General features: G+C 41.7%; 1 protein-coding gene across 7 annotated transcripts in view; it reads right to left on the reverse strand.

Annotated features, from left to right (window-relative positions):
* Window positions 1–25,648, reverse strand: part of babam2 (BRISC and BRCA1 A complex member 2) — a 205,386-nt gene that overhangs the window by 6,461 nt on the left and 173,277 nt on the right. For all 7 annotated transcript variants that reach the window (XM_060856095.1, XM_060856110.1, XM_060856080.1 and 4 more), the window contains exon 10: window positions 23,357–23,439. In XM_060856095.1, the coding sequence (XP_060712078.1) occupies window positions 23,357–23,439 (83 nt within the window). The remainder of the gene's footprint in view (window positions 1–23,356; window positions 23,440–25,648) is intronic.

Genomic DNA, 25,648 nt, shown 5'->3' on the forward strand with positions numbered 1-25,648 from the left:
TTTCATGCAGAGGGTGATGCGTGTATGGAATGTGCTGCCAGAGGAAGTGGAAGAGACTGGTATAATTACAATATTTAAAAGGCATCTGGAAGCGTATATGAAGAGGAAGGATTTAGAGGCTTATGGGCTGGTTGCTAGCAAGTGGGACTAGATTAGGTTGGGATATCAGGTTGGCATGGATGAGTTGGACTGAAGGATCTGTTTCTGTGCTGTTCATCTCTATGACGTGTGGACATCATTCTTCACATTTTGAATTATCTATAGAGACTTACAGGAGCGGCATGGTGACTCAGTGGTTAGCACCGCTGTCTCTCAGTGCCAGGGACCTGGGTTCAATTTACCCATGGGCAACTATCTGAGTGGAGTTTGTACATTCTCTCTGTGTCTGCGTGGGTTTCCTCCAGGTGCTCAGGTTTCCGCCCACAGTTCAAAAATGCGCAGGTTGGGTGGACTGGCATTGCTAAATTGCCCATATGTCCAGGGATGTGCAGATTAGGTACATAAGCCACAGAAAATGCAGGGTTACAGGGATGGGATAGCTCTGGGTGAGTGCTCTTCTGATGGTCGGTGTAGACTCAATGGGCTGAATGGCCTTCTTCTAAACTGTAGGAATTCTAAGATTTTACACTTTTCCACCTTTGTTTCTCCTCTAATCTGATCTTTTAGTATCTGGTTTGGCACTGAATTCAACCTTTCCCAAATCTTCTGATGTTACTTCTCAACACTCAAGTAGAAATCTTGCTGGTAGCCCTGTTCACTCTTGTCTATAAGCTGAATCTTCCTTCTTTTGTCACTAAATGTCAACTTCATCAAGTTTTATGAAGAGCCGCTCTCTGTAATCCCTAGTGGATATTCCTGTGCTCTTGTCCTGAAATTGTCCCATTAATTACCTACCCTGCCTCTATGACACTCGGCTACATATCCAGATAGCTTGATTCTACCACTCACTGTAGCCAGAAGAACCCATTACTGCTGGCAGATCTTGGAAAAGACAAGCACTAATGGTACCTGGTGCTTCTTGAAAAGGCTCTTGTGCACCTGGACAAGTACTATTAATCTAGATCTCCCTTGAACAGTTTATGACATGCACTCTAGACATGGCAGTTAAAGGGAAATTGGCGGTGGGGCATTTGGAGGTCTGGTGGATAGGGTGCTTAAAACGACCCAAGAACTGGAAGAGGAGGCCACACCTTTTGATCCTGTCAGCCTGTTTGAAGTTGTCACCCAGAACATTGTGGTTTAAGCCATCTGGACAAGTGATCAGCAGTGATTTCCAGGGTTAGGCATCTCCATATTCTCTCTGACACCTCACTGTCTCTAATACTGCACCCATTCTGGTTCTCCCCTACCTTCATTATTGTATCCAACATCTTCCATTATTCACCCAAATTCCTACCCTCTATGCCATGCATTCAAATGCTATTTTTGCCAAATGCAAACTAGTTTTTTTCTAGCCAGGAGTGTTCAGATAAACTCATAGCCTGAATGCTGATTGAGCTGCTGAGTATTTCCAGCATTTTTAATTTTATTAACTCAAAGTAACCTTTATTTCATTTTTATTTGAAAATCCCAAATCACAATGTCACATGTTTAAATAGACAACACCTATGATCTAGACAAAATAGAAAGTGGGAACAGAGTACTGAGTTGGGTGACCAAACATAATCATACTGAATGGCAGAAACAAACAGAAACAGCAATTGCTGGAGAAAGCCAGCAGGTGTGGCAGCATCTATGGTGAGAAAGCAGAGCTAATGTTAGGTCACATGACCCTTCTTTCCAGGCCTGTTGGATTTCTCTCGCAATTTCAGTTTATGTTAGATTTGGACTTCTTATCATGTGTATATAAAAATACAGTGAAAAGTGTTTTTTTCGCATCTTATAGGCAAAGTACAGCCATGCTCCAGCACCATCTTGAAACCTGAATATAATCCAAGATTTTAATGCACTACAGTTCATCTTTCTCTCTTTTAGATTAGATTACTTACAGTGTGGAAACAGGCCCTTCGGCCCAACAAGTCCACACCGACCCGCCGAAGCGCAACCCACCCATACCCCTTACCTAGCACTACGGGCAATTTAACATGGCCAATTCACCTGACTCGCACATCTTTGGACTGTGGGAAGAAACCGGAGCACCCGGAGGAAACCCACGCAGACACGGGGAGAATGTGCAAACTCCACACAGTCAGTCGCCTGAGTCGGGAATTGAACCCAGGTCTCGGGCGCTGTGAGGCAGCAGTGCTAACCACTGTGCCACCGTGCCGCCCAAAGATTAGATTCCCTACAGTTTGGAAACATGCCCTTCGGCCCAACCAGTCCACACCAACCCTCCGAAGAGTAACCCTCCCAGACCCATTTCCCTCTGACTAACACACCTAACACTATGGGAAATTTAGTATGGCCAATTCACCTGACCTGCACATCTTTGGACTGTGGGAGGAAACCCACGCACACACAGGCAGAATGTGCAAACTCCACACAGACAGTCACCTAAGGCTGGAATTGAACCTGGGACCCTGGTGATGTAAGGCAGCAGTGCTAACCACTGAGCCACTGTGCACCAACCACTCTGCTGCTCCTCCAATCACTCTTGGGTTTCTTTAACTGGGTTTGAGGTCTTGGTTACAGGCTTCTGCTGCTGCCACTCCCATGAATGCTGTGTCTGAGCTCGAGCCATCGGCCTGGGGATGCGTGGGTTCCATACCTCTGTTCCCCATCTGATACTTCCCCAGACGCTGCCACTGATCCGCCATCTATCCCTTTTGCTGATGCTTCTGCTCCTTCAAATGTCTGAGCCTAGCTGAGGCCCTGTAGCCTTGGCCCAGTCTGCCAGAATGAGCCAGGAGAGTCAGCCCAGGAACTGTTCCTCGCTTGCTGGGAGACCCCTGGCTGGGGTGGAGCCCCGGTTTGACTTGACAGCCACCATGCTCCAGGCTTTAAAGAATAGAAACCGAAGAAGAAAAAAGCAAAAGAAAAGAAAGAGAAAGAAAGCTGATGGAAGTGGACAAACTCCAGGCTCTCACTCCCTACTCTGCCATTATTTTGTTCTGCAGTTTCAGAACTCCAGCATCTGCCATTCTTAGTTTTATTTGAACAGCAGAGCAGGGTCGAAGGGCTGAATGGCCAACTCCTGCTCCTATTTTCTATTACCTTTAATTTACAAATTAAAAAGGAACAAATAAAGAGAAACATAACTGTTTTTAAATAAAAAATGGTGAATAGTAGTTCTGGTTATTTATAATTTTACTAATCTTTAGTGTCAATTCCAAATGTTACCCACAGCAGTATTGTTTTAAAGTCCATGATCCAAAAATCAAAATGTGTTCTTAACTCACTTCATTACAGCAAGATGGGAATCTGTAATCATGTTTGTATTTTGTTATATAACTTTTGCCTATATCTATATTTGCAATTTCCTTAACACATCAGGAAGTAATACATTGTTTTGCGATTTAAACAAAGCCAAGATATGCATCAATGGAGATGTATGTTTGCATTTCTCTTTGGAGAAATTTTAGTGTTATCCATCCTTTGATTGGTATAGTTAGACCTATACAAAACATTTGTACCATAAAACAAAATGAAATATATACTGAAAATAGGGTGATATTTTCTGTAACACAGCAACACAGAACTGTAAATGTTACTGGCATATTCATTTAGAATGTGGACCTTTTGGTCCACCTTTTTAATCCCAATTATTGAACCTCTCTATATACTCCAGTACTGCTATGAATAACTTATTAATACACATTTTTCTGTAAGATAATTCTGTTTGCTAGGAAATAACATCACAGCTCATATTTTGGAAAATGCATTCTTGATCAGCTTATTATGTATATCACCAGGCAGTACCATATTTTTCTTATGTGCCGAGTCTTTCAATCCAGACTGGGTCTGTTCATAACACTTCTGCTCATCACTGAAAACAAGTTTGAAGCTACTAAGGCGTTCCTACTGATCACCTTATTTCCTGGCAGCAGTACATTTTCAACAAAAACTTTAAAAAAGGCAAAAGTACTTTTTGTTTACCAAACTGAAATAAGTCACACAGTTTATCAAAAGTACACTCAAATAGGTTCTAGGCAGAATCTTGATTCATGAAAGATTCCATTTTGAAAGATATCTGATGTTGAAAACAAACTACACTGGTTTTATAAAGAAATTTTGGGGTATTCCAGACTCCAAAAAGCAACACTTCAAAAATGTTTGTCCCCACTAAATGGTATAAATTAGCCAAATTATATATACTCAATCCTGTCCCAGAAAGTTAGCTTGATCATTTTGATTTAAATTAAGATCTGAAGGTTTATCAAATGTTTTATGTAACAGTACACAATCAGAAAGGTAGTGACAGTAGATATAGCAACAGTGCCAACAGCAAAGTTCACCAGAAGACAACATTTTAATCAGGTGAAGGAGCCAGCTATTGCTGAATTGCTGCAGGGCAATTCTTTGCTGTAATTAACTTGTCTAGCAGATTACTGTTTCTCCCAATCATTTGTTCTCAATGTTATCAATGTCTGTCAATGTTGTCTGCAACATATTTAATGTGACCATACTTCTCAGTTTACAAAAGGACTAATGGAGCATATCAGTTTGGCAATACAATTGAAACTCAATGCAGTTTAGAGGTAAGAAGGGAACTTGAGCAGAATTGAAAACAAATGCTGGACATCACAGTGGGTCAGACAGCATCTGTGGAGAGACACCAAGCTATAGTTTTGAGTCCAGATTATTCGAAGTGACTACAGACTTAACAACCATCTAGGTTTGTCTAATACACCACATCAATTGTATGACACTTTAGTCTTTTTCTTATAAATACTGTGCCCCATGTACCCTGCCCCACTTGCCACCTGACAAAGCAGCAGTGCTCTGAAAGCTTGTACTTTTAAATAAACCTGTTGGACTACAAACCGGTGCCATCTGATTTTAACCCAGACTTGAAATGTTACGTCTCTTTCTTTCTCTCTCTCTCTCAGGATGCTGTCTGACCAGCTGTGATCTCCTGCATTTGTCGTTTTCCATACAGATTTCAGCATCTGCAATAATTTGCTTTTAACTTGAGTATAACTTTTCACCGAAACTCTATTTGTTTTGGATAATAAGGAATGATGTACTGTTTACATTAGTGCCTCCAAATAACTTGGTATTGTGTGATTTTTAATTACATTTCTACAGACTGAAGGGTATTTTTAAAAAATTGAGATATGGTGAGAAGGCAGACCTACGTTGTCCAGGATAAAAAGTGGCAAACTATTCCTCATGATAAAAGTACTTCTTTTTTGTCTACATACTTTATGACCAATCATCTTTATTGAAAAAAACTATGTATTTTGTTTGCAAAACAGCTTGTGGATATTGTCTAGTCTATCAAAAACAATCCAGTAGCAATTTGCGCCTCTACAGGAACAGTATTTATCCATTGCAGCATGTATATTTTCAGTAGACACAGTACCAGACTGATTTTACTGAGTGAACAGGAGACGAGTCTGTGTCAATATCAGACAGATGGATCTGTCTCCGAAAGTACTCCAGCTGATCTGGATCACCATGGAAAGCAACTTGAGAAATATGCACTCCTTTTATCCAAATTGCTCAGCTAAAAGAAGTTGAAAGATGATGCAACAGAAGCAAAGGTGATTTATCATCTGTCTCAAATTCTTTGAATTACTGATACCAAAAAACAAATAAATCCACATTATTAAAAGAAGTAAATTAGACAAACTAATGGCACAGAACTTAGCAACATTCTGACTTCTTTCACACGAACAAATTGAGCCAGTGAAGGGCTTGGTGATTTATGAGACTCTTTTGGTGACGCAGGCATTAAACTGTCTGTCACCATTATCTACTGTTACTTAAAAAGAAAGTAAAAAAACAGAATGAACCCTCACCAAGATTGGAGGGTTTGGGCTGTAGGGACAGGCAGAATAGGCTGGAACAGAGGCTGAGGAGTGACCTTACAAAGTTATAAGGTCATGAAGGGCCTAAATAGGGTGAATAGTCAAGGTCTTTTTCCTGGTGTGGGGGGACATTCCAGATCTAGAGGGCATATGTTTAAGGTGAGAGTGGAAAGATTTAAAAAGGACCTGAGGAGTGACTTTTTCACGCAGAGGATGGTATGTGTATGGAATGAGCTGCCAGAGGGAGTTGTGGAACAGGGTACAATTTCATCATTTAAAAGGCACTTGAATGGTATATATATATATAGAGGAAGGGTTGGACTGAAGGGTATTTTTTGTGCTGTATAACTTTATCAATGCCATATCTTCTTACAATAACCTGACATATTACTGCTACTCTGCACTTCTTAATGTAGCTGACTTTTGATATTCAGTGTCAGCTGATTAGAAGTGAACCAAATAATTGAAAACATGGAAGCTAGCATCTGATCAAACACCCTTTTGAAAAGCAGCTGGAATAAATCTAATGATTTGCAACACTGAATGTTAAAGAATGACTACTTTGTAAAAATGTTTTCCTTTACAATTTTAAGCTTTTATCATTATTATCACGGAGTTTCTTTTGCCCAGTTGCGAAAAAGGTCTGGTTTAACAAAAGTGAACATGATTCATGAAGACATGAAAATACTGCAAATAACACCAAGCATTTTTCTTTCTTAACCTGAACCACAACTGCTCAGTACTGATAAATTTGCAGGGAAATTGTGGAATAACTGGCACAAATGTTTCCACAGTAAATGTCCTTTCCAGTAGTGTAGTACAATATGCCCTGCCAACATTCTGTTCAAATTAAATATTAAAAAATGAAGATGCTAGCAATCTAAATAAATAATACTGGAACTGATGTACTCCAAATGAGGAAAATACAAAATATGATCCTGCAATATCTAATCCTAGTTCATTTTGATATCACTACACAATAAAACTAAAGTAGGAATTGAATTCTTTTCTCTTGCAGAACTCCCGTTTGCTGCAGTGCTTACGCGAAGCCCTCTGCACTCCATTTAGAGTCATTATGACAGAAGAGGACTCCATGCTGTCTCTCGGCAACTGTGGAACTTTGGTTCCATATTTGACATGGTACTGAACTTCCAAACACATGACAGCTCCATCACTAGAACTACTTATATCTACCTCCATTAATATTGCCCATATCTTGGAGCAGTTGTTGCTGCAACCTACTTACATGGTCTCAGTGTATAAATTAGGAATAGGAAGAGGCCATTCAGCTCCTTGAGCCTGCTTTGCTCTCCAATATGATCACGGCAGATGCGACTATAACCTCAAATTGATATTTTTGCCTGCCTCAGACAACCTTTCACCTCCTTGCTTAACAAGAATCTATTTGCCTCCGCTGCAAAAATATTCAAGCACTCTCTTCCACCACCTTTTTGGGAACAAAGTTCCAAAGACTTACGACTCTCAGTGGAAAGGATGTGCTTCATTCTGTTTCATATCAAAAAGCTTTGACCTTTAAACATTGATCTGCAGTTATGGAATCTCCCACAAAAAAACTCCACAACAATCCTGTCAAAACTCCTCAGGATGTTATACATTTCAACCAATTTGTTTCCAATTACTTTTGTTTCCTCTAGAATGGACTATTCCTACAAAGACCAAGTTGAACTCCCCCACCCATAAACTTCAAGTCATCCAAAATTCTATTGTACCAACTCTAATTCACATTATGCCCCACTCACCATCGTCCTGTATTTGATCCCGAGTGGTTTCAGTTAAGCTGGGAAAATATCCAGACACCAGCTGCTTGCCTCTAACAGCAAGTTCCAAGGCATGATCTGACAGATTCTTGGTTTTTTAAACATTAAAAATATACAGATGAAGCTGTCAGTTATAATTTTTTGTTTTTTAGGCCTTTTGGTGTTGCTTAAAAAAATTATTACTATCTATTTACACAGTTTCAACTGAGTTCTTTGTTGGCATTTCCCAAGGCCTGTTATTAGGCCTAAATCAGGATGATTTCTTAGAGTCAAAGATAAACAGCATGGAAACAGACCTTCGGTCAAACTCATCCATGCTGACCAGATATCCCAACCCAATCTAGTCCCATCAGCCAGCATTTGGCCCATATCCCTCCAAACCCTTCCTATTCATACACCTATCCAGATACCTTTTAAATGTTGCAATTGTACTAGCCTTCACCACTTCCTCTGGTAGCTCATTCCATACACGTACTACCCTCTGAGTGAAAATGTTGCCCCTTAGGTCCCCTTTATATCTTTCCCCTCTCATGCTAAACCTATGCCCTCTAGTTCTGGACTCCTTCACTCCAGGGAAAAGATTTTGTCGATTTATCCCATCCATGCCCCTCATGATTTTATAAACTTCGATAAGGTCACCCCTCAACCTTCGACGCTCCAGCCTGTTCAGCCTCTCCCTACAGCTCAAATCCTCTAACCCTGGCAACATCCTTGTAAATCTTTTCTGAACCCTTTCAAGTTTCACACCATCCTTCCGATAGGAAGGAGACAAGAATTGCATGCAATATTCTAAAAGTGGCCTAACCAATGTCATGTATAGCTGCAACATAACCTCTCAAAGTCTATATTCGATACTCTGACCAATAAAGGAAAACTTTCCAAACGCCTTCTTCACTATCCTATCTACCTGCTATTCTACTTTCAAGGAGCTATGAACCTGAATTCCAAGGTCTCTTTGTTCAGCAATACTCCCTAGGACCTTACCATTAAGTGTATAAGTCCTGATAAGATTTGCTTTCCCAAAACGCAGCACCTTGAATTTAACTAAATTAAAATTCAACTGCCACCCCTCAGCCCATCTGATCAAGATCCCATTGTAATCTGAGGTAACCTTCTTTGCTGTCCACTACACCTCCAATTTTGGTGTCATCTGCAAACTTACTAACTATACCTCTTAAGCTCATATCCAAATTATTTATATAAATGACAAAAAGTAGTGGACCCAGCACCGATCCTTGTGGCACTCCACTGTCACAGGCCTCCAGTCTGAAAACCAACCCTCCACACAATTCTTTGTCTTCTACCTTTGAGCCAGTTCTGTATCCAAATGGCTAGTTCTCCCTGTATTCCATGAGATCTAACCTTGCCAACCAGTCTCCCCTGGGGAACCTTGTTCATATAGATCATGTCCACTGCTCTGCCCTCATGAATCCTCTTTGATACTTCTTCAAAAATCTCAATCAAGTTTCAGAGACATGATTTCCCACGCACAAAGCCATGTTGATTATCCATAATCAGTCCTTGCCTTTTCAAATATATGTATATCCTGTCCCTCAGGATTCCCACAAAGTGCCCACTACTGACATCAGGCTCACTGGTCTCTAGTTCCCTGGCTTGTCCTTACCACCTTTCTTCAATGGTGGCACCACGTCAGCCAACCTCCAGTTTTCCGGCACCTCACCTGTGACTATCGATGATACAAATATTTCAGCAAGAGACCCACCAATCACTTCCCCAGCTTCCCACAGAGTTCTAGGGTACACCTGATCAGGTCCTGGGATTTATCCACTTTTGTGCACATCTGGCACTCCCTCCTCTGTAATATGGACATTTTTCAAGATGTCACCATCTATTTCCCTACATTCTTTATCTTTCATGTTCTTTTCCACAGTAAACACTGATGCAATATACTTGTTTAGTATCTCCCCCACCTCCTCCAGTTCCACACAAAGGCCCCCTTGCTTGGCCTATTCTCTCCCTAGTTACCCTCTGACGGGCCCTATTCTCTCCCTAGTTACCCTTTTGTCCTCAATATATTTGTAAAAACCCTTTGGATTCTCCTTAATTCTATTTGCCAAAGCTATCTCATGTCCCCCTTTTGACATCCTAATTTCCCTCTTAAGTATACTCCTACTGCCTTTATATTCTTCTAAAGATTCACTCGAACTAGCTTGTCTATACCTGACATTTGCTTCCTTCTTTTTCTTAACCAAACCCTCAATTTCTTTAGTCATCCAGCATTCCCTACACCTACCAGCCTTTCCTTCCACCCTGACAGGCATAGGCTGTATCTGGACTCTCATTATCTCATTCTTGAAGGCTTCTCATTTTCCAGCCGTCCCTTTACCTGTGAACCCCCGTCGCCAATCAGCTGTTGAAAGTTCTTGCCTAATACCGTCAAAATTATCCTTCCTCCAATTTAGAACTTCAACTTTTAGATACAGTTGATCCTTTTTTATCACTAATTTAAAATTAATTTAATTATGGTTGCTGGCCCCAAAGTTCTCCCCTATTGACACCTCAGTCACCTACCCTGCCTTATTTCCCAAGAATAAGTCAAGTTTTGCACCCTCTCTAGTAGGTACATCCACATACTGACTCAGAAAGTTTTCTTGTCCACACTTAACAAATTCCTCTCCATCTAAACCCTTAACACTATGGCAGTCCCAGTCTATGTTTGGAAAGTTAAAATCCCCTACCAATAACCACCCTATTATTCTTAGGGATAACTGAGATCTCCTTACAAATTTATTTCTCAATTTCCTGCTGACTATTAGGGTGTCCATAATACAATCCCAATAAGGTGATCATCCCATTCTTATTTCTCAGTTCAACCCAAATAACTTGCCTGCATGTATTTTCGGGAATATCCTCCCTCAGTACAGCTGTTATGCTACCCCTTATCAAAAACGCCACTCCCCTCCTCAAAAACGCCACTCCCCCTCCTCATTGGCTGAGTTTCAAAGCTAAAAAGCCATCATCTTTGCTGGGGTTTGCCGTGTGACTGACAGTTAAAGAGGCTATGAAGGGATTAGGTGTCTTTGTGTGTTAGTCAAGAGAAGTTTGAATTGTTTAAGGGAGAGGTAGTTTCTTTACTCAGAGTAGTAGGGACGTGCAACGCCCTGCCTGAAACAGTAGTAGACCCGCCAACTTTAAGGATAAAGTGAGGACTGCAGATGCTGAAGATCAGAGCTGAAAATGTGTTGCTGGAAAAGTGCAGCAGGTCAGCAGCCAAGGAGCAGGAGAATCGACGTTTCGGGCATGAGCCTATAACTGCAACTTTCCAATCCTAGCAACAACTTGTAAATCTTTTCTGCACCTTCTCAAGTTTAACACCATTTTTCCTACAGAAGGGTGTACCAGAATTGTTTTCTGGACCTTCAACTCTGATGTTCCTGAACAAGGCTCATGCCCGAAACGTCAATTCTCCTGCTCCTTGGATGCTGCCTGACCTGCTTCGCTTTTCCAGCAACACATTCTCGCCAACTTTAAGGGCATTGAATAACCATATGGATGCAAATGGAATAGTGAGGTTAGATGGGCTTCAGATTGGTTTCACACGTCAGCGCAATATCGAAGGCTGAAGGGCCTGTACTGAGCTGTAATGTTCTATGTTCTAACTTAACATTTTGATTGGATTTCAAACAACTTCTTCGCTGCGACATACGTGCATGAATAAAATTTTTTTTCATTTCCACATGGATCCTGAGGTTTGCCGTAATGAAAAATCAGTGGATAGTTTCACATGGCTTGGGTACATTAGATTCCAATGGAGACTTGCATGGATCAGCTGGGTTAGGTGTGAGGGGTTGTGATTGACAAGGGCAATGGGACCTAACAGATTTGACACATCAGAGTTGAAGTTCCAAGAAACAATTCTGGTACACCCTTCTGTAGGAAAGATGTTGTTAAACTTGAGAGGGTTTACACGTTATTGCTAGGATTGGGAAGTTGCAGTTATAGGTTGAGGCTGGATAGGCTGAGGATTCTTTCCCCTTCAGTGTCAGAGGCTGAGGGGTGACTTTCTAGAGATTTATAAAATCATGAGGGGCATAGATAGTACGAATCGCCAAGGCCTTTTTTCTAAGACTGGAAAAATGGACGTGAACACAATTACAACACTTAAAAAGCATCTGGATGGATACATGAATAGGAAGAGTTTGGAGGGATATAAGCCAAATGCTGGCACATGGAACTAGGTCAGAGTGGGATGTCTGGTTGACATAGACGCTATGACACTAAAACTGAGGTGATCCTTCGAGTCAGGTTACGGCAGTACTTGCTTGCCCTGGTGGCCACCTATAATCTGCTGTGGGATCTGTGAGGCCAACCAAATCCCATCCTATCCACTTAGCGTGAACACTGGAGGTAATAGGACTCTTTAAATTGAGGTGGGTTTGTCAAGCAACTTGATGTAACCATCATGGTATCAAACATCCAACCCAGCGACAGTGCCTTTACATTAAGGGCCCAAAAGCAAAAAGGAACGCTATTGAAGACAGAAGTTTTGAGTCAGTTGTTAAACAATGGATTAAAAGAGAAATACTTGATTGAAGACAGTGTGAGAAAAGAAGGAAGAGGAGAAATCGATGTCATAGAGATCTACAGCATGGAAACGGACCCTTCGGTCCAACCTGTCCATGCTGACGAGATATCCCATCCCAATCTAGTCCCACCTGCCAGCAACCGACCCATATCCCTCCAAACCCTTCCTATTCATACACCCATCCAAATGCCTCTTAAATGTTGCAATTGTACCAGCCTCCACCACATCCTCTGGCAGCTCATTCCATACACGTACCACCCTCTGCATGAAAAAGGTCTCTTTTATATCTTTCCCCTCTCACTCTAAACCTAAGCCCTCTAGTTCTGGACTACCCAACCCCAGGGAAAAGACTTTGTCTATTTATCCTATCCATACCCCTCAAAATTTTGTAAACCTCAATGCTCCGATGCTCCAGGGAAAACAGCCTTGGCCTGTTCAGCCTCTCCCTATAGCTCAAATCCTCCAACCCTGGCAACATCCTTGTAAATCTTTTCTGAACCCTTTCAAGTTTCACACCATCCTTCCGATAGGAAGGAGACCAGAATTGCATGCAATATTCCAACAGTGGCCTAACCAATGTCCTGTACAACCGCAACATGACCTCCCAACTCCTGTATTCAATACTCTGACCAATAAAGGATGTGTCACTTTGTGAAAAGAGAAACGGTGTCACTAGCATTTGATTCAGATATAAAAACAGGTAAGGAAGTTTCAGTAAGGAGAAAATCACATCAATACTAAGCGAGACTCTAAATTCCAAAGGGAAATGTAATCGAAAAGAAAATACAATACAGTGTGAAACTGTCTGCTAATTTGTTATCACCCAAGACAAATTTCATCCTTCATTGCACTATATAGATACTATGGTTCGATGATATCTCAAAGGTTATTGAAGAAACATTGTTTACATTCCTTAACATGTTAAAAGATCAATTTAATAAGGTAACATACAATATTTGCTAGAACACGCAAGATGCAGATAGCTCCCAAAGACAGCTTTACTGAATTAATATAGTATATTCGATGATCACTTAAACGGTGTGTTTTTTTTGAGGTTAGGATTTGTGTTAGTAGAAAGTCTGTGGAGAGATGAATGACTTTGGAATGTGTTGGTATTAAAAATGCAACTGTAAAAATCATAAATTATCTTCACACAATTTCAAAGATGGAAATCAAAGTGTAAAAATGATGTGCTTTCAGGATGTTTCCTACCTTATGTTGTTTGAATTTACTTCTGTCCTCTGGTTCTCAAATATTTTGGGCGTGTAGAGATTCCTAAAGTAGAAATCTCTTAGCAAATTCTCCAGTCCCACCCAAGTTTATCAGGTTCAAGGTAGCTTGCTGACAACATATTTTGCTAACAGGCAAACACGTCAAAACATAATTTAAAAGTATATAAATCATACTACATAATTTGGATAAGGAAACCAAAGTAGCACCAACAGTTGAGCAAAATACATAACAGCAATTTTTAAGTTCAGCGCCATCAGAGAATTTCATAAGGAACTGGATATTTGAGATAACAGTTTACACTCATTGTTATCTGATTAGATTAAAAAAAAATCCTGTTTAGAAGAACAGTTTCCTATGAAAGAAAAAAATACAACAGCTAAAATTACAATGATGCTTCACTTGTATTGATACTAGCAATAACCCTTGGGGCAGTAACTGGGGTACTGAAGGCCAATGCAGGGGCAAATCCACTAATACAGCAGGTGAGTATTTAACTCTTAACCTCAGTAAGATTTGAAGCCAGTATCTCCACCAGAAGGACATAAAAGATCAAAAGGGTCAGGGCTCCTGGAATGCAGATAACTGGTTTTGACAAGATAATAAATATCTGGAGACTGGGGAGGACAACCAGTGAAAGCCTAAATATCTTTGATTGCAGTAGGAAGCCTGTTTCAGTGAATGCCCAAAGTATTCTTGTGACTTATGCGAAACTCTTATTTAAAAATGTTCAAAAATATATTAAACTTACCTGGGTATTGTGTGGCACCCCAGGTGCTGTTAATCAGCTTTTTGCTGGTATTTTTGAGCAAGTGTGGACCTCAGGTGAACCTTGGATTTAAACATCACAATGTCCTAATGCACATGCCACTTCAATTAGCCTTCAGCTGTTTGGGGTAGCTTTCCTGTGTTTAATATCAGGCTAGTTAAATAGTACTAATTCCCTATCATACTATTCTTCACTGGGTCGGGTAGAATGCAGGAGGAAGGAAAAGGCTCTGGTGTTTCTACTCCAAAGGGAAGTTTTTTTCTTGATTCCAGAATGGAGTGATGGGAAACTGCGTAGGTAACCTCTTTCACAAACCTGGGCTTGATACTACTATTTCTATAAACCCAGTATCATGTTAAAGCAGATTTTTAAAAGTACTTAGTTATGCTCTGTTTGAAACAGTTAACACTTATAAGTTGAAAATGGATAAGTACATACACAGAGAATTCCATTACTATTAATACTGTATTGACAGATAAGGATTAACTCTTGCCAATAAAAAAAAGATAGTTTTATAAGTTCAACCTTTAATAGTAAATGCAGTCTTGTTCCAGAGTGGTGCTGGCATTATGTACTGACAGCTTACGTAAAACTATAGTTTTCAAATCACAAAACCCTCAATTTTGTTTTATTCCAAACACAAATGTAAACTTCAACACACCAAGTTTTTGAACACAACAAGTTATTCTTCTGCCAAAATGCCTGAGGGCATTCATCTTGTTGCACACTGCTTGATTTAAGGAGAAGCTCCAAAAAGCAAAGAGCATGCATTGCTGTAGAGTCACAGAGACGTACAACTTGGAAACAGATCCTTCGGTCCAACTCATCCATGCTGACCAGATATCCCAACCCAATTTAGTCCCACTGCCAGCACTTGGCCCATATCCCTCTAAACCTTCCTATTCACATATCCATCCAAATGCCTTTTAAATGATGCAATTATACTAGCCTCCACCACATCCTCTGGCAGCTCATTCCATACACGTACCACCCTCTGCGTGAAAACATTGACCCTTAAGTCTCTTTTATATCTTACCCCTCTCACCCTAGACCTATGCCCTCTAGTTCCAGACTCCCCCATCCCAGGGAAAAAACTTTGTCTATTTATCCTATCCATGCCTCTCATGATTTTGTAAATTTCTATATGGTCACTCCCCAGCCTCCGACGCTCCATGGAAAACAGCCCTAGTCTATTCAATCTCTCTATAGCTCAAATCCTGCAACCCTGGCAACATCCTTGTAAATCTTTTTTGAATCATTTCAAGTTTCACAACATCTTTCAGATAGGAAGGAGACCAGAACTGCTAGCAATATTCCAACAATGGCCTATCCAATGTCCTGTACAGCCTCAATATGACCTCCCAACTCCTGTATTCAATACTCTGACCAATAAAGGAAAGCATACCGAATGCCTTCTTCACTATCTTATCTACCTGTGATTCCACTTCCAAGGAGTTATGAACCTACACTCCAAGGTCTCTTTGTTCAGCAACACTCCCTAGGACCTTACCAAAGTTTATAAATCCTGAGAAGATTTGCCTTCCTAAAATGCAGCACCTCACGTTCATCTAAATTAAACTCATCTGCCACCTCTCAGCCCATTGGCCTATCTGATCAAGATCCCGTTGTAAACAGGTAATCTTCATTACTATCCACTACACCTCCAATTCTGGTGTCATCTGCAAACTTACTAATAAAACCTCTTATGCTCACATCCAAATCATTTATATAAATGATGAAAAGTAGTGGACCCAGCACTGAACCTTGTGGTACTCTACTGGTCACAGGCCTCCAGTCTGAAAATCAACCCTCCCCCATCACCCTTTGTCTTCCACCTTTGAGTCAGTTCTCTATCAAATGACTAGCTCCCTCTGTATTCCATGAATCTAACCTTGCTCTTCGGTCTCCCGTGGGGAACCTTGTCGAATGCCTTACTGAAGTCCTTATAGATCACATCTACCACTCTGCCCTCATCAATCCTCTTTGTTACTCTTTCAAAAAATGCAATCAAGTTTGTAAGACATGATTTCCCATACACAAAGCCATATTGACTATCCATAATCAGTCCTTGCCTTTCCAAATAAATGTCAATGCTCTCCCTCAGGATTCCCTCCAACAACTTGCCCACCACTGACATCAGGCTCACTGGTCGACAGTTCCCTACCTTGACCTTACCATCTTTCTTAAACAGTGACACCACGTTAGCCAACCTCCAGTCTTCTGGCACCTCACCTGTGACTTTCGATGATACAAGTATCTCAGTAAGAGGCCCAGCAATCACTTCCCTAGCTTTCCACAGAGTTCTAGTGTACACAGATCAGATCCTGGGATTTATGCACTTATTTGCGTTTCAAGCACTTCCTCCTATATAATATGGACATTTTTCAAGATGTCACCATCTATTTTCCTACATTCTAAATCTTCCACGTCCTTTTCCACAGTAAATACTTGTGCAAAATACTCATTTAGTATCTCCCCCATCTCCTGTGGCTCCATACAAATGCTGACCTTTGAGGGGCCCTATTCTCTCCCTAGTTATCCTTTCGTCCTTAATGTATTTATTCGAGTGACACAAAGTAATTTATTGATACTATACAGTGAACTGAGCATTGCAAACCCAAGTGTATGGACTAGAATTAAAAATTATTACTTTTCATAACAGGAAACAATTTAACTCTTTACTGAAATTTTATGATTGGGTTAGGCACTTAAGTTTCAGAGACACTAAAGAAATACCATAGATAATGTAAAAATGAAATGAAAACAGAAAATCCTGGAAGCACTCAATGATGGGAAGGTGATGACATATTATAATGCTGCTGGCTCATAATCCAGAGTCCCACAGAATGGTTTGAAGTTCCACAGCAGATGATAGCATTTGAATTTAAAAAGAAGTTTGGAATTAAAAGTCCAATGATGATCATTGTTAATTGTCGAACAAAAAGACGTCCTTTTTGGAGGGAATTTTGCTGTCCTTATCAGGTCTGGCCTACGCATGACAGTAATGTGATTGATTCTTAACTGACTTCTGATACAGCATAGCAAGCCACTCAAACTGCTCATGGCATTTGGTAAAATATGGTCAAGGAAACTTCCTGTTGATTACCACAAATCATCCTCCCCAGCTGATGATCAATAGTCCTTCATGTTAAACACCACTTGGAGGAAGCAGTGAGGATGACAACTTCAATGCCTATCATCAAGGGTGGTGTGGCAGTATTACTGAATGGACTGCTCCATTCCTTAAGGTCATACCTGCTAGACTGTGGCAGGTAATGAAGGAACCAACAAGAAGGGAAAAACATATTTGATCTCATCCTCACCACCTGCCTGCTGTAGATGCATCTGTCCATGTCCATATTGGTAAGAGTGACTACTACTCAGTACTTGTCCCACTTTCACATTGAAAAAAGTGCCACACAACACAGTGGAGGCTATCACTGTGCTAAATGGGATAGATTGAAAACAGAACTAGCAACTCAAGAGTAAGCTGTGGGCCATCAGCAGCAGCTGAATTGTGCTCCATCACAATCTGCAACCTCATGGCCCAGCATGCCCCTCCTCCATTCTACCATTACCATCAAACTAGGGATTGACCTTGGTTCAAGGTCAGGAGCCCCACAAGAGGGCAAGCCAGGAGCCCCACAAGACATAACTGAAATTGAGGTGTCAATCTGGTGAAGCTGCAACACATGACCACGTGTGACTCTAACAGTATAAGTAGCAAGTGGTAGAGATGGATGATTCTGCAACAAAGGGATCAGGTCTCCGCTCTACATTTCTGATATGTCCAGGTATGAATGGCGGTGGACAATTAAGAATCTCACTGGGACAGGAGTTTCCAGAAATATCCCCATCCTCATAGATGAGGGAACCTAGCCCATCAGTGCAAAAGACAAGGCTAAAGCATTTGCACCAATATTCAGCCAGATGTGCAGTATGCTCTGGATGGCCCTAGCATCACAGAGGCCAGTCTTCACTCAGTTTGATTCATTATTTCATGTGATATCAAGAAATGGTTAATGGCTCTAGAGATTACAAATGGCCATGGCCCTGACAACATTTCAACAAAAGTACTGACGACTTGTGCTCCAGAATGTGCTGCTCCAGTAGTCAAGCTGTTCCAGTACAACAACAACACTGGCATCGACTCAACAAATGTGGAAAATTGCCCAAGTATGTTGCATACACAAAAAGCTGGACAAAAGCAAATGGCCAATTATTGCCCCATCAGTCTACTCTCGATCAGCAGTAAAGTGATGGAATATGTTATCAACAATGCCATCAAGTAGCCACTGGCAACAATAACCAGCTCACTGATGCCGGGTTTAGGTTATGCCAGAGCCATTCAGCTCCTGATCTCATTACAGTCTTGGTCCAAAATTGGACAAAAGAGCTGAATTCCAGAGGTGAGGTGAGAGTGGCAGCACCTGGCATTAAGGCTGTATATTTTGCCAAGTGTGGTATTAAGGAGCTCAAAAAAAACTGGAGTCAATGGGAATCAAAGAGAAAACACTACATAGGATGGAGTCATACCAAACAAAAAGGAAGATGGCTGTGGTTGTTGGAAGTCAGTTATCTCAACCCCAGGACGTCTGTGCAGGAGTTCCTTGGTTTGGTATCCTAGGCCTAACTATTTTTAGCTGCTTCTTCAATGACTTTCCCTCCATTATAAGGTCAGAAATGGGGATGTTTGTCAATGATTGTACAATGTTCAGCACCATTCGTGACTCCTCAGATACTGAAGCAGTCCAAGTCCAAATGCAGCAACACATGGACAATATCCAGCAAGTAATATCTATGCGGGAATGCATACCTTCTACAAAATGGATTACAGTAATTCTATAATCTCCACAGACACTCTTCATGGTTTAATATTTCTCCTCCAGACAAAGAGGTTATGTGTGTATTCATTTTCAAGAAAAGTAGTTTTTAAATATTTGTGCAGTTTAATCCTTTAACTAATAACTATTACATCTTTGCTTGAATAACATATATTTGCAAAAAAGGCCAAGTTCCAAGAAAGGCTTTCTCCTTGAGGCCTAGCAGGTTTTCTCATGCTATATTACTAAACGCGTCTCATTACCTGTGCACTATACCTCTACGGCATGCTGCTTGTTGCATCATCTTGCAAAGCATAGGGAGAAGAGCTAGACGATCCTGGGATCCCTGCTGCCAGTACCAGATTTAAAGTGCAGCTATACACCCACTGCTGGCAATCCAGAGCTGGCCTACGTGGTTTGTCTTATTTGTCCCAGACATTCCAGACAAAGGAAGCTTGGAGCCCTGCTTTGCAGACAAGGAGATGGAGATTCTGGTGAAATATGGATGGTTCAGCAGAAGTGCTGAACGTCTTCTGTTGGGACTGGCAATGAAGACCATAACGCCAGGTCTGCTAGGGTGGTTTGTGGTTACCAGCCAGGTAAGCATGTCATGACCTACCATTCTCACTGTCATTCCAACATCTTTGCTTACTCACTACATCCACCCAATGGTCTACTTTTTTTTAATCTGTATTTTAATACTACAGTTTAAAATAAAGTGTGTTTTGCTTAACATGACCAATCAAACTGCATCTGGAACACAATGCCTTACGCTTACTTTTAAAATAAAAGTTAGGGTCTAAACTATTTTCTTAATATATTTTACGAGGGTTTGGTGTGGTCCACAAAACTGAAGGATTGCAGACATGATGCCATTGTTTAAGAAACGGGCAAAAGACAATCCAAGAAACCATAGATCTGTCAGCTTGACATCAATAGTGGGAAAACTGATGGAGGCCATAATTCATGAAAAGATAAATATACACTTGGAGAAAAATAAATTAATACTAGACAATCAACATAGCTTTGTCAAGAGTAGGTGATATCTGACAAATTTAACTGAGTTCTTTAATGAGGTGACACAGGCAGGTCATGCTGTGGATGTTTTATGTCTCTACTTTAGGAAAGTATGTGATATGGTGCCACATGGCAGGTTAGTTAGCAAATTAGAAATGTTTGGGATTTATGGGTTCTTGGCAGCATGGATTAGAGGAAAAAGTGAGAACTGCAGATACTGGAGATCAGAGCTGAAAATGTGTTGCTAGAAAAGCGCAGCAGGTCAGGCAGCATCCAAGGAGCAGGAGAATCAACGTTTCGGGCATGAGCCCTAGAAGTTGGCTAAAAGATAGGAAACAGAGGATGGGTATAAATGGGCATTTCTCAAATTAGAGACAAGTTGAATGTGGTATTTCCCAGGTTTGGTTTTGGGAACCTTGCTTTCTCTGATTTATAGAAATAGTTTGGAGATGTATATTAAGGACAAAATCTCTAAATTTGCAGATGATACTAACTAGAGAAAACAGTGAATTCTGAAGAGAATGCTAAGCAACTTCAGAGAGACATTGACAAGTTGGCTAGATGGACAGACACCTGGCAGGTGAATTTCAATTTAGAGAAATGGGAAGTAATGCATTTTGGTAATAGAAATACTGAGAGACAATACAGGCTCAATGGTACAACATTAAAGGGCGGACAGGAGCAGAGGAACTTCAGGGTTCAATTGCATTATTCTTTGAAGGTGGCCAGGCAAGTTGAAACAGTTGTTAAAGTGGCTGATAGGATCCTTGGCTTTAAAAATGAAGACATTGAGTATTAAGCAAGGATGTGATACTACATCTCTACAAATTATTGGTCATTCCACATTTGGAGTATTATGTTCAGTTTTAGGCACCTCATTTAAAGGAAGGATATTAAAGCCCTGGAGAGAGTGCACAGGAAATCAACTAGAATGACACTAGGAATGAGAGATTTTAGATACAGGGAAAGATTGAAGATATTAGGCTTGTTCTCCTTCGAGCACAACAGATTAACAGGTGACCTTACTGAGGTGTTCAAAATTATGAACAGTTTTGACAGGATAAAGAAGGAGATTCTGTTTCCACTAATTGGTATATCAGTAACTAGGGGTCACAATTTCAAGACTGTCAACAAGAGAGCTAGGAGTGTGATGAGGAGAAACTTCTTTATTCAGGGAGTTGTTAAGAGTTTGGAAAACGCTGCCTTGGAGTGGGGTGAGTGGATTCCATTGGAGGTTTTGAAAGAGAGCTGGATATTATCAGAAAGCAATGAATTCAGAGAGCTATGGAGATAGGGCTGGAGAATGAGACTAGCTGAGTAGTTCTTTCGGGAGCCAGTACAGACAAAACAGACATAACTATTTCTATGCTGTAAAAATCTGATTCAGGGATTACAGTCAGGGGCACATCATACCACATCTTCATAGCTGCTGTGTAAGAAATGCCCCAGCAGGAGAGTAGTAACAACAGCAGGAGAGTAGATGCCTTCTCAGTTACAGGAAGGAGAGAACCCTGTGGTATCTATGATTAAGCATTTTATTCAAATACACAAGCAGGCACAAAAATAGCAGACAGGTGTGACTGAGGGACAAGGAAATCTGATTCAACTGTTACAGGACTGCAGCAGCACTGCTTTCATCTAGCTGCCTAAATGATGCCTGCAGTCTGCCTCCCTCAGACATGCACTCAGTGAATCCCTTTCTCACTGCCATTATGCTATGACCTCCTCAGCCCTTCCTGTCTACTCTGGATTCCAGCATCTGCAGTTTTTTTTGTCTCTAAATGATGCCTGCAAGTTGCCTACAGCAGGACACACAAAGCCATCCTAGGCCCTCTTGCCCAAGGTTCCTGACTAAAACTCAAGGTGAATGTGCTCCACAGTAGGGAGGCGCTCTTCATCCCAGCTGTGAACCCTGGCACTGCACAGAGATGGAACAGGAGGGAAAGGAAGAAGACCACCTTCTGATAGCACAGTGTCACTTGTGCCACTTCATTAATAAATATGTTCTCACATCTGTAAATGGACATATGCCGTTCATCATGAGTGAGGAAATGACTGTCTAATAGCAAATGCAAACTTGAAGGTACACAAGATTTCATGTTCTAAGGTCTGACATGAATAGCTCTTGTATTTTGGGAACTTGGTCTGGGAGCTTGCAACTTTGTTAACAAGGCTGAGTCTTTCCAGGCTGCAATACAATAACTGTGCATCACAGTCATTAGTAGGATTGATTCCTGATATTGCATCATGTGGTCAAGCATGCTTGGGTCCAAGATTTGTGGTCCACATAGTGGTTAATGCCAGATGTTCACATACAACATTTAGTGGTGTCAAAGAATAAAGAACAATACAGCAAAGGAACAGACCTTTCAGTCAATCAAGCCTGAGCCAACACTTACTAATCAGATTACCTACATTCTATTGCAAATCTATATTTATTTATTACAATCAACAGGGGTCCCACCACTGATCCCTGTGAAACACCACTGATTACAGATCTGCAGTCAGAAAAACATCCTTCCATCACTACTCCCTGTCTTCTATGACAGCTCACCACGGATCCCATGTGAGTTCATGTACTATTTCATGTACTATGCCATTAGGGACCTTGTCAAGAGCCTCGTGAAAGTCCATGTAGACAACATCCACCACCCAGGTTTCAATCATCTTTGTCACTTCCTCAAAAAACTCAATTCTTGGTACCATTCATCTGTATTGTATGGACGCATGTGTAATGTCCTTTTGTAGGGCCTCATCGCTTCAAAGTGAAGTCCTCCTCCAACTCACTGCAATTACCCTGTCCACTTCAGGCATGGTGACAGTCATTTTCAGCTCCATTGAGCACTTGTTATTTGCATAACCATTGAAGGAAACTTTGGTTGCGTTTCAAACAGTGAGCCCAAGGCTCAGCCTGAAGTTCAGCACTTTCTCCTTTTTTTTAAAACAAAGTTATACGAAATGAGTCCCTTTGTAATCCTGCCATGATTAACAAAACAAGGCTTTCATTAAAAAGTGTTTGTGATATAATCATTGTGTTACTAATAAGTTGCACCTTTGAAGAGATATTTGAGGATTTAAGATTATTAAAAGTAATAATAAATGATAGATGTTTCCTTTGTTAATGGGAAATTTCAAACCTTGACAAACAAAAGAAACCAAAGGCAGTTAATAGAAAATGATTAAAAAGACAGAATTGTTTGGCACAAAATGCTAAGGCAACTCCAGTATTTTTGAACACCCAAAATGACATGCAAGTTTCTCATTTGAACAAAAACACTTACTATGAACTAAAAAACAAAAGTCCTTCCACATTAGTAATAACGCAAGTTTGGTGAATCCTTCAGCATCATATTCCACAACACCTCTGGAAAAGAAAAGAAAAAAAATTAGTACTGCTGAATCAAAAGAATATGAAGGAAGTAAAACAAATTCACAAGAATGAAAACAGAAACATGAGGTATAGCCATCAGCAAATGGATAAATTGAAAAGATTGAAGAATGATCTCATAAATATCTAAAACTATGAAAATTATTTTAAAATTATGGTAGACTCAGGGGCAGTAATTTTAGACTCCAAAAGGGGCAGGAATTCAGGTGGGCAGGTGTACCAATTCTTCACTTCTGTCTCCTCCCTGAATTGTTTTCCTGGGGGTTGGATGTTGTGAAAGGGGTGTTTTAGGGCTACCCTATTAGAGTCACCTAGCAGCAGACAAGAGGACCAGAGCTCCAGACACAGTCAAAGATAATTTCTGCCTGGGCTTAGCAACAGCCTCAGATTCTGATGAAACCAATTCTCATCATAATGGTGGCTTAACTCAAAAGGGCTTTTAGTTTTGGAAAGACTGGAGTACTGCGTTGCTGAGCCCTCTTCCTCACTTATCTGCAATGGCATCCTGATGCTGGTTTCAAGTTGGGGAGCCCTGTATTGGTTCTCTAGCTTTAAAAGCTCACCGTGTGCCATTGCCACAGCAAATCAGACTGCAATTTGGAGGAACAACATCTCATCTTCTGCCTGGGCAGCCTACAGCCTGGAGGATTCAACACAGTCCTCCGATTTCAAATAACCTCATTTCCCAAACCCCGACTCCCTTCCCAGTCCCTCCACCTCTCTTCCATTCCTCTGACTGACCCTTCCTACAAGCTTCGAGTAAAAAGTGAGGTCTGCAGATGCTGGAGATCAGAGCTGAAAATGTGTTGCTGGTTAAAGCACAGCAGGTCAGGCAGCATCCAAGGATCAGGAAATTCAACGTTTCGGGCCAGAGCCCTTCATCAGGAATGAGGAGAGGGTGCCAGGCAGGCTAAGATAAAAGGTAGGGAGGAGGGACTTGGGGGAGGGGCGATGGAGATGTGATAGGTGGAAGGAGGTCAAGGTGAGGGTGATAGGCCGGAGTGGGGTGGGGGCGGAGAGGCCAGGAAGAGGATTGCAGGTTAGGAGGGCGGTGCTGAGTTCAAGGGAATCGACTGAGACAAGGTGGGGGGGAGGGGAAATGAAGAAACTGGAGAAATCTGAGTTCATCCCTTGTGGTTGGAGGGTTCCCAGGCGGAAGATGAGGTGCTCTTCCTCCAACCGTCGTGTTATGTTCTGGCGATGGAGGAGTCCAAGGACCTGCATGTCTTTGGTGGAGTGGGAGGGAGAGTTAAAGTGTTGAGCCACGGGGTGGTTGGGTTGGTTGGTCTGGGCGTCCCAGAGGTGTTCCCTGAAGCTAACCCTAACCCTTCCATCCCGACCTCAAATTCAGCTGGACTGTCTCAGACTCCTCCCTCCCCTTCCTAGACCTTTCCATTTCTATCTCGGGCGACCGACTCAACACAGACATCTACTATAAACCGACTGACTCCCACAGCTACCTGGACTACACCTCATCCCACCCTGCCCCCTGTAAAAACTCCATCCCATATTCCCAATTCTTTCGTCTCCGCCGCATCTGCTCCCAGGAGGACCAGTTCCAATACCGTACAGCCCAGATAGCCTCCTTCTTCAAGGACCGCAGATTCCCCCCAGACGTGATCGACGATGCCCTCCACCGTATCTCCTCCACTTCCCGCTCCTCCGCCCTTGAGCCCCTCCAACCGCCACCAAGACAGAACCCCACTGGTTCTCACCTACCACCCCACCAACCTCCGTATACAGCGTATCATCTGCCATCATTTCCGCCAACTCCAAACGGACCCCACCACCAGGGATATATTTCCCTCCCCTCCCCTATCAGCGTTCCGCAAAGACCACTCCCTTCGTGACTCCCTCGTCAGGTCCACACCCCCACCAACCCAACCTCCACTCCCGGCACCTTCCCCTGCAACCGCAGGAAATGCAAAACTTGCGGCCACACCTCCTCCCTTACTTATCTCCAAGGCCCCAAGGGATCCTTCCATATCCACCACAAATTCACCTGCACCTCCACACACATCATCTATTGCATCCGCTGCACCCGATGTGGCCTCCTCTATATTGGGGAGACGGGCCGCCTGTTTGCAGAACGCTTCAGGGAACACCTCTGGGACGCCCAGACCAACCAACCCAACCACCCCGTGGCTCAACACTTTAACTCTCCCTCCCACTCCACCGAAGACAT

This window comes from Hemiscyllium ocellatum, chromosome 3, assembly GCF_020745735.1.
Source record: "Hemiscyllium ocellatum isolate sHemOce1 chromosome 3, sHemOce1.pat.X.cur, whole genome shotgun sequence".
Classification (NCBI taxonomy): Eukaryota; Metazoa; Chordata; class Chondrichthyes; order Orectolobiformes; family Hemiscylliidae; genus Hemiscyllium; species Hemiscyllium ocellatum.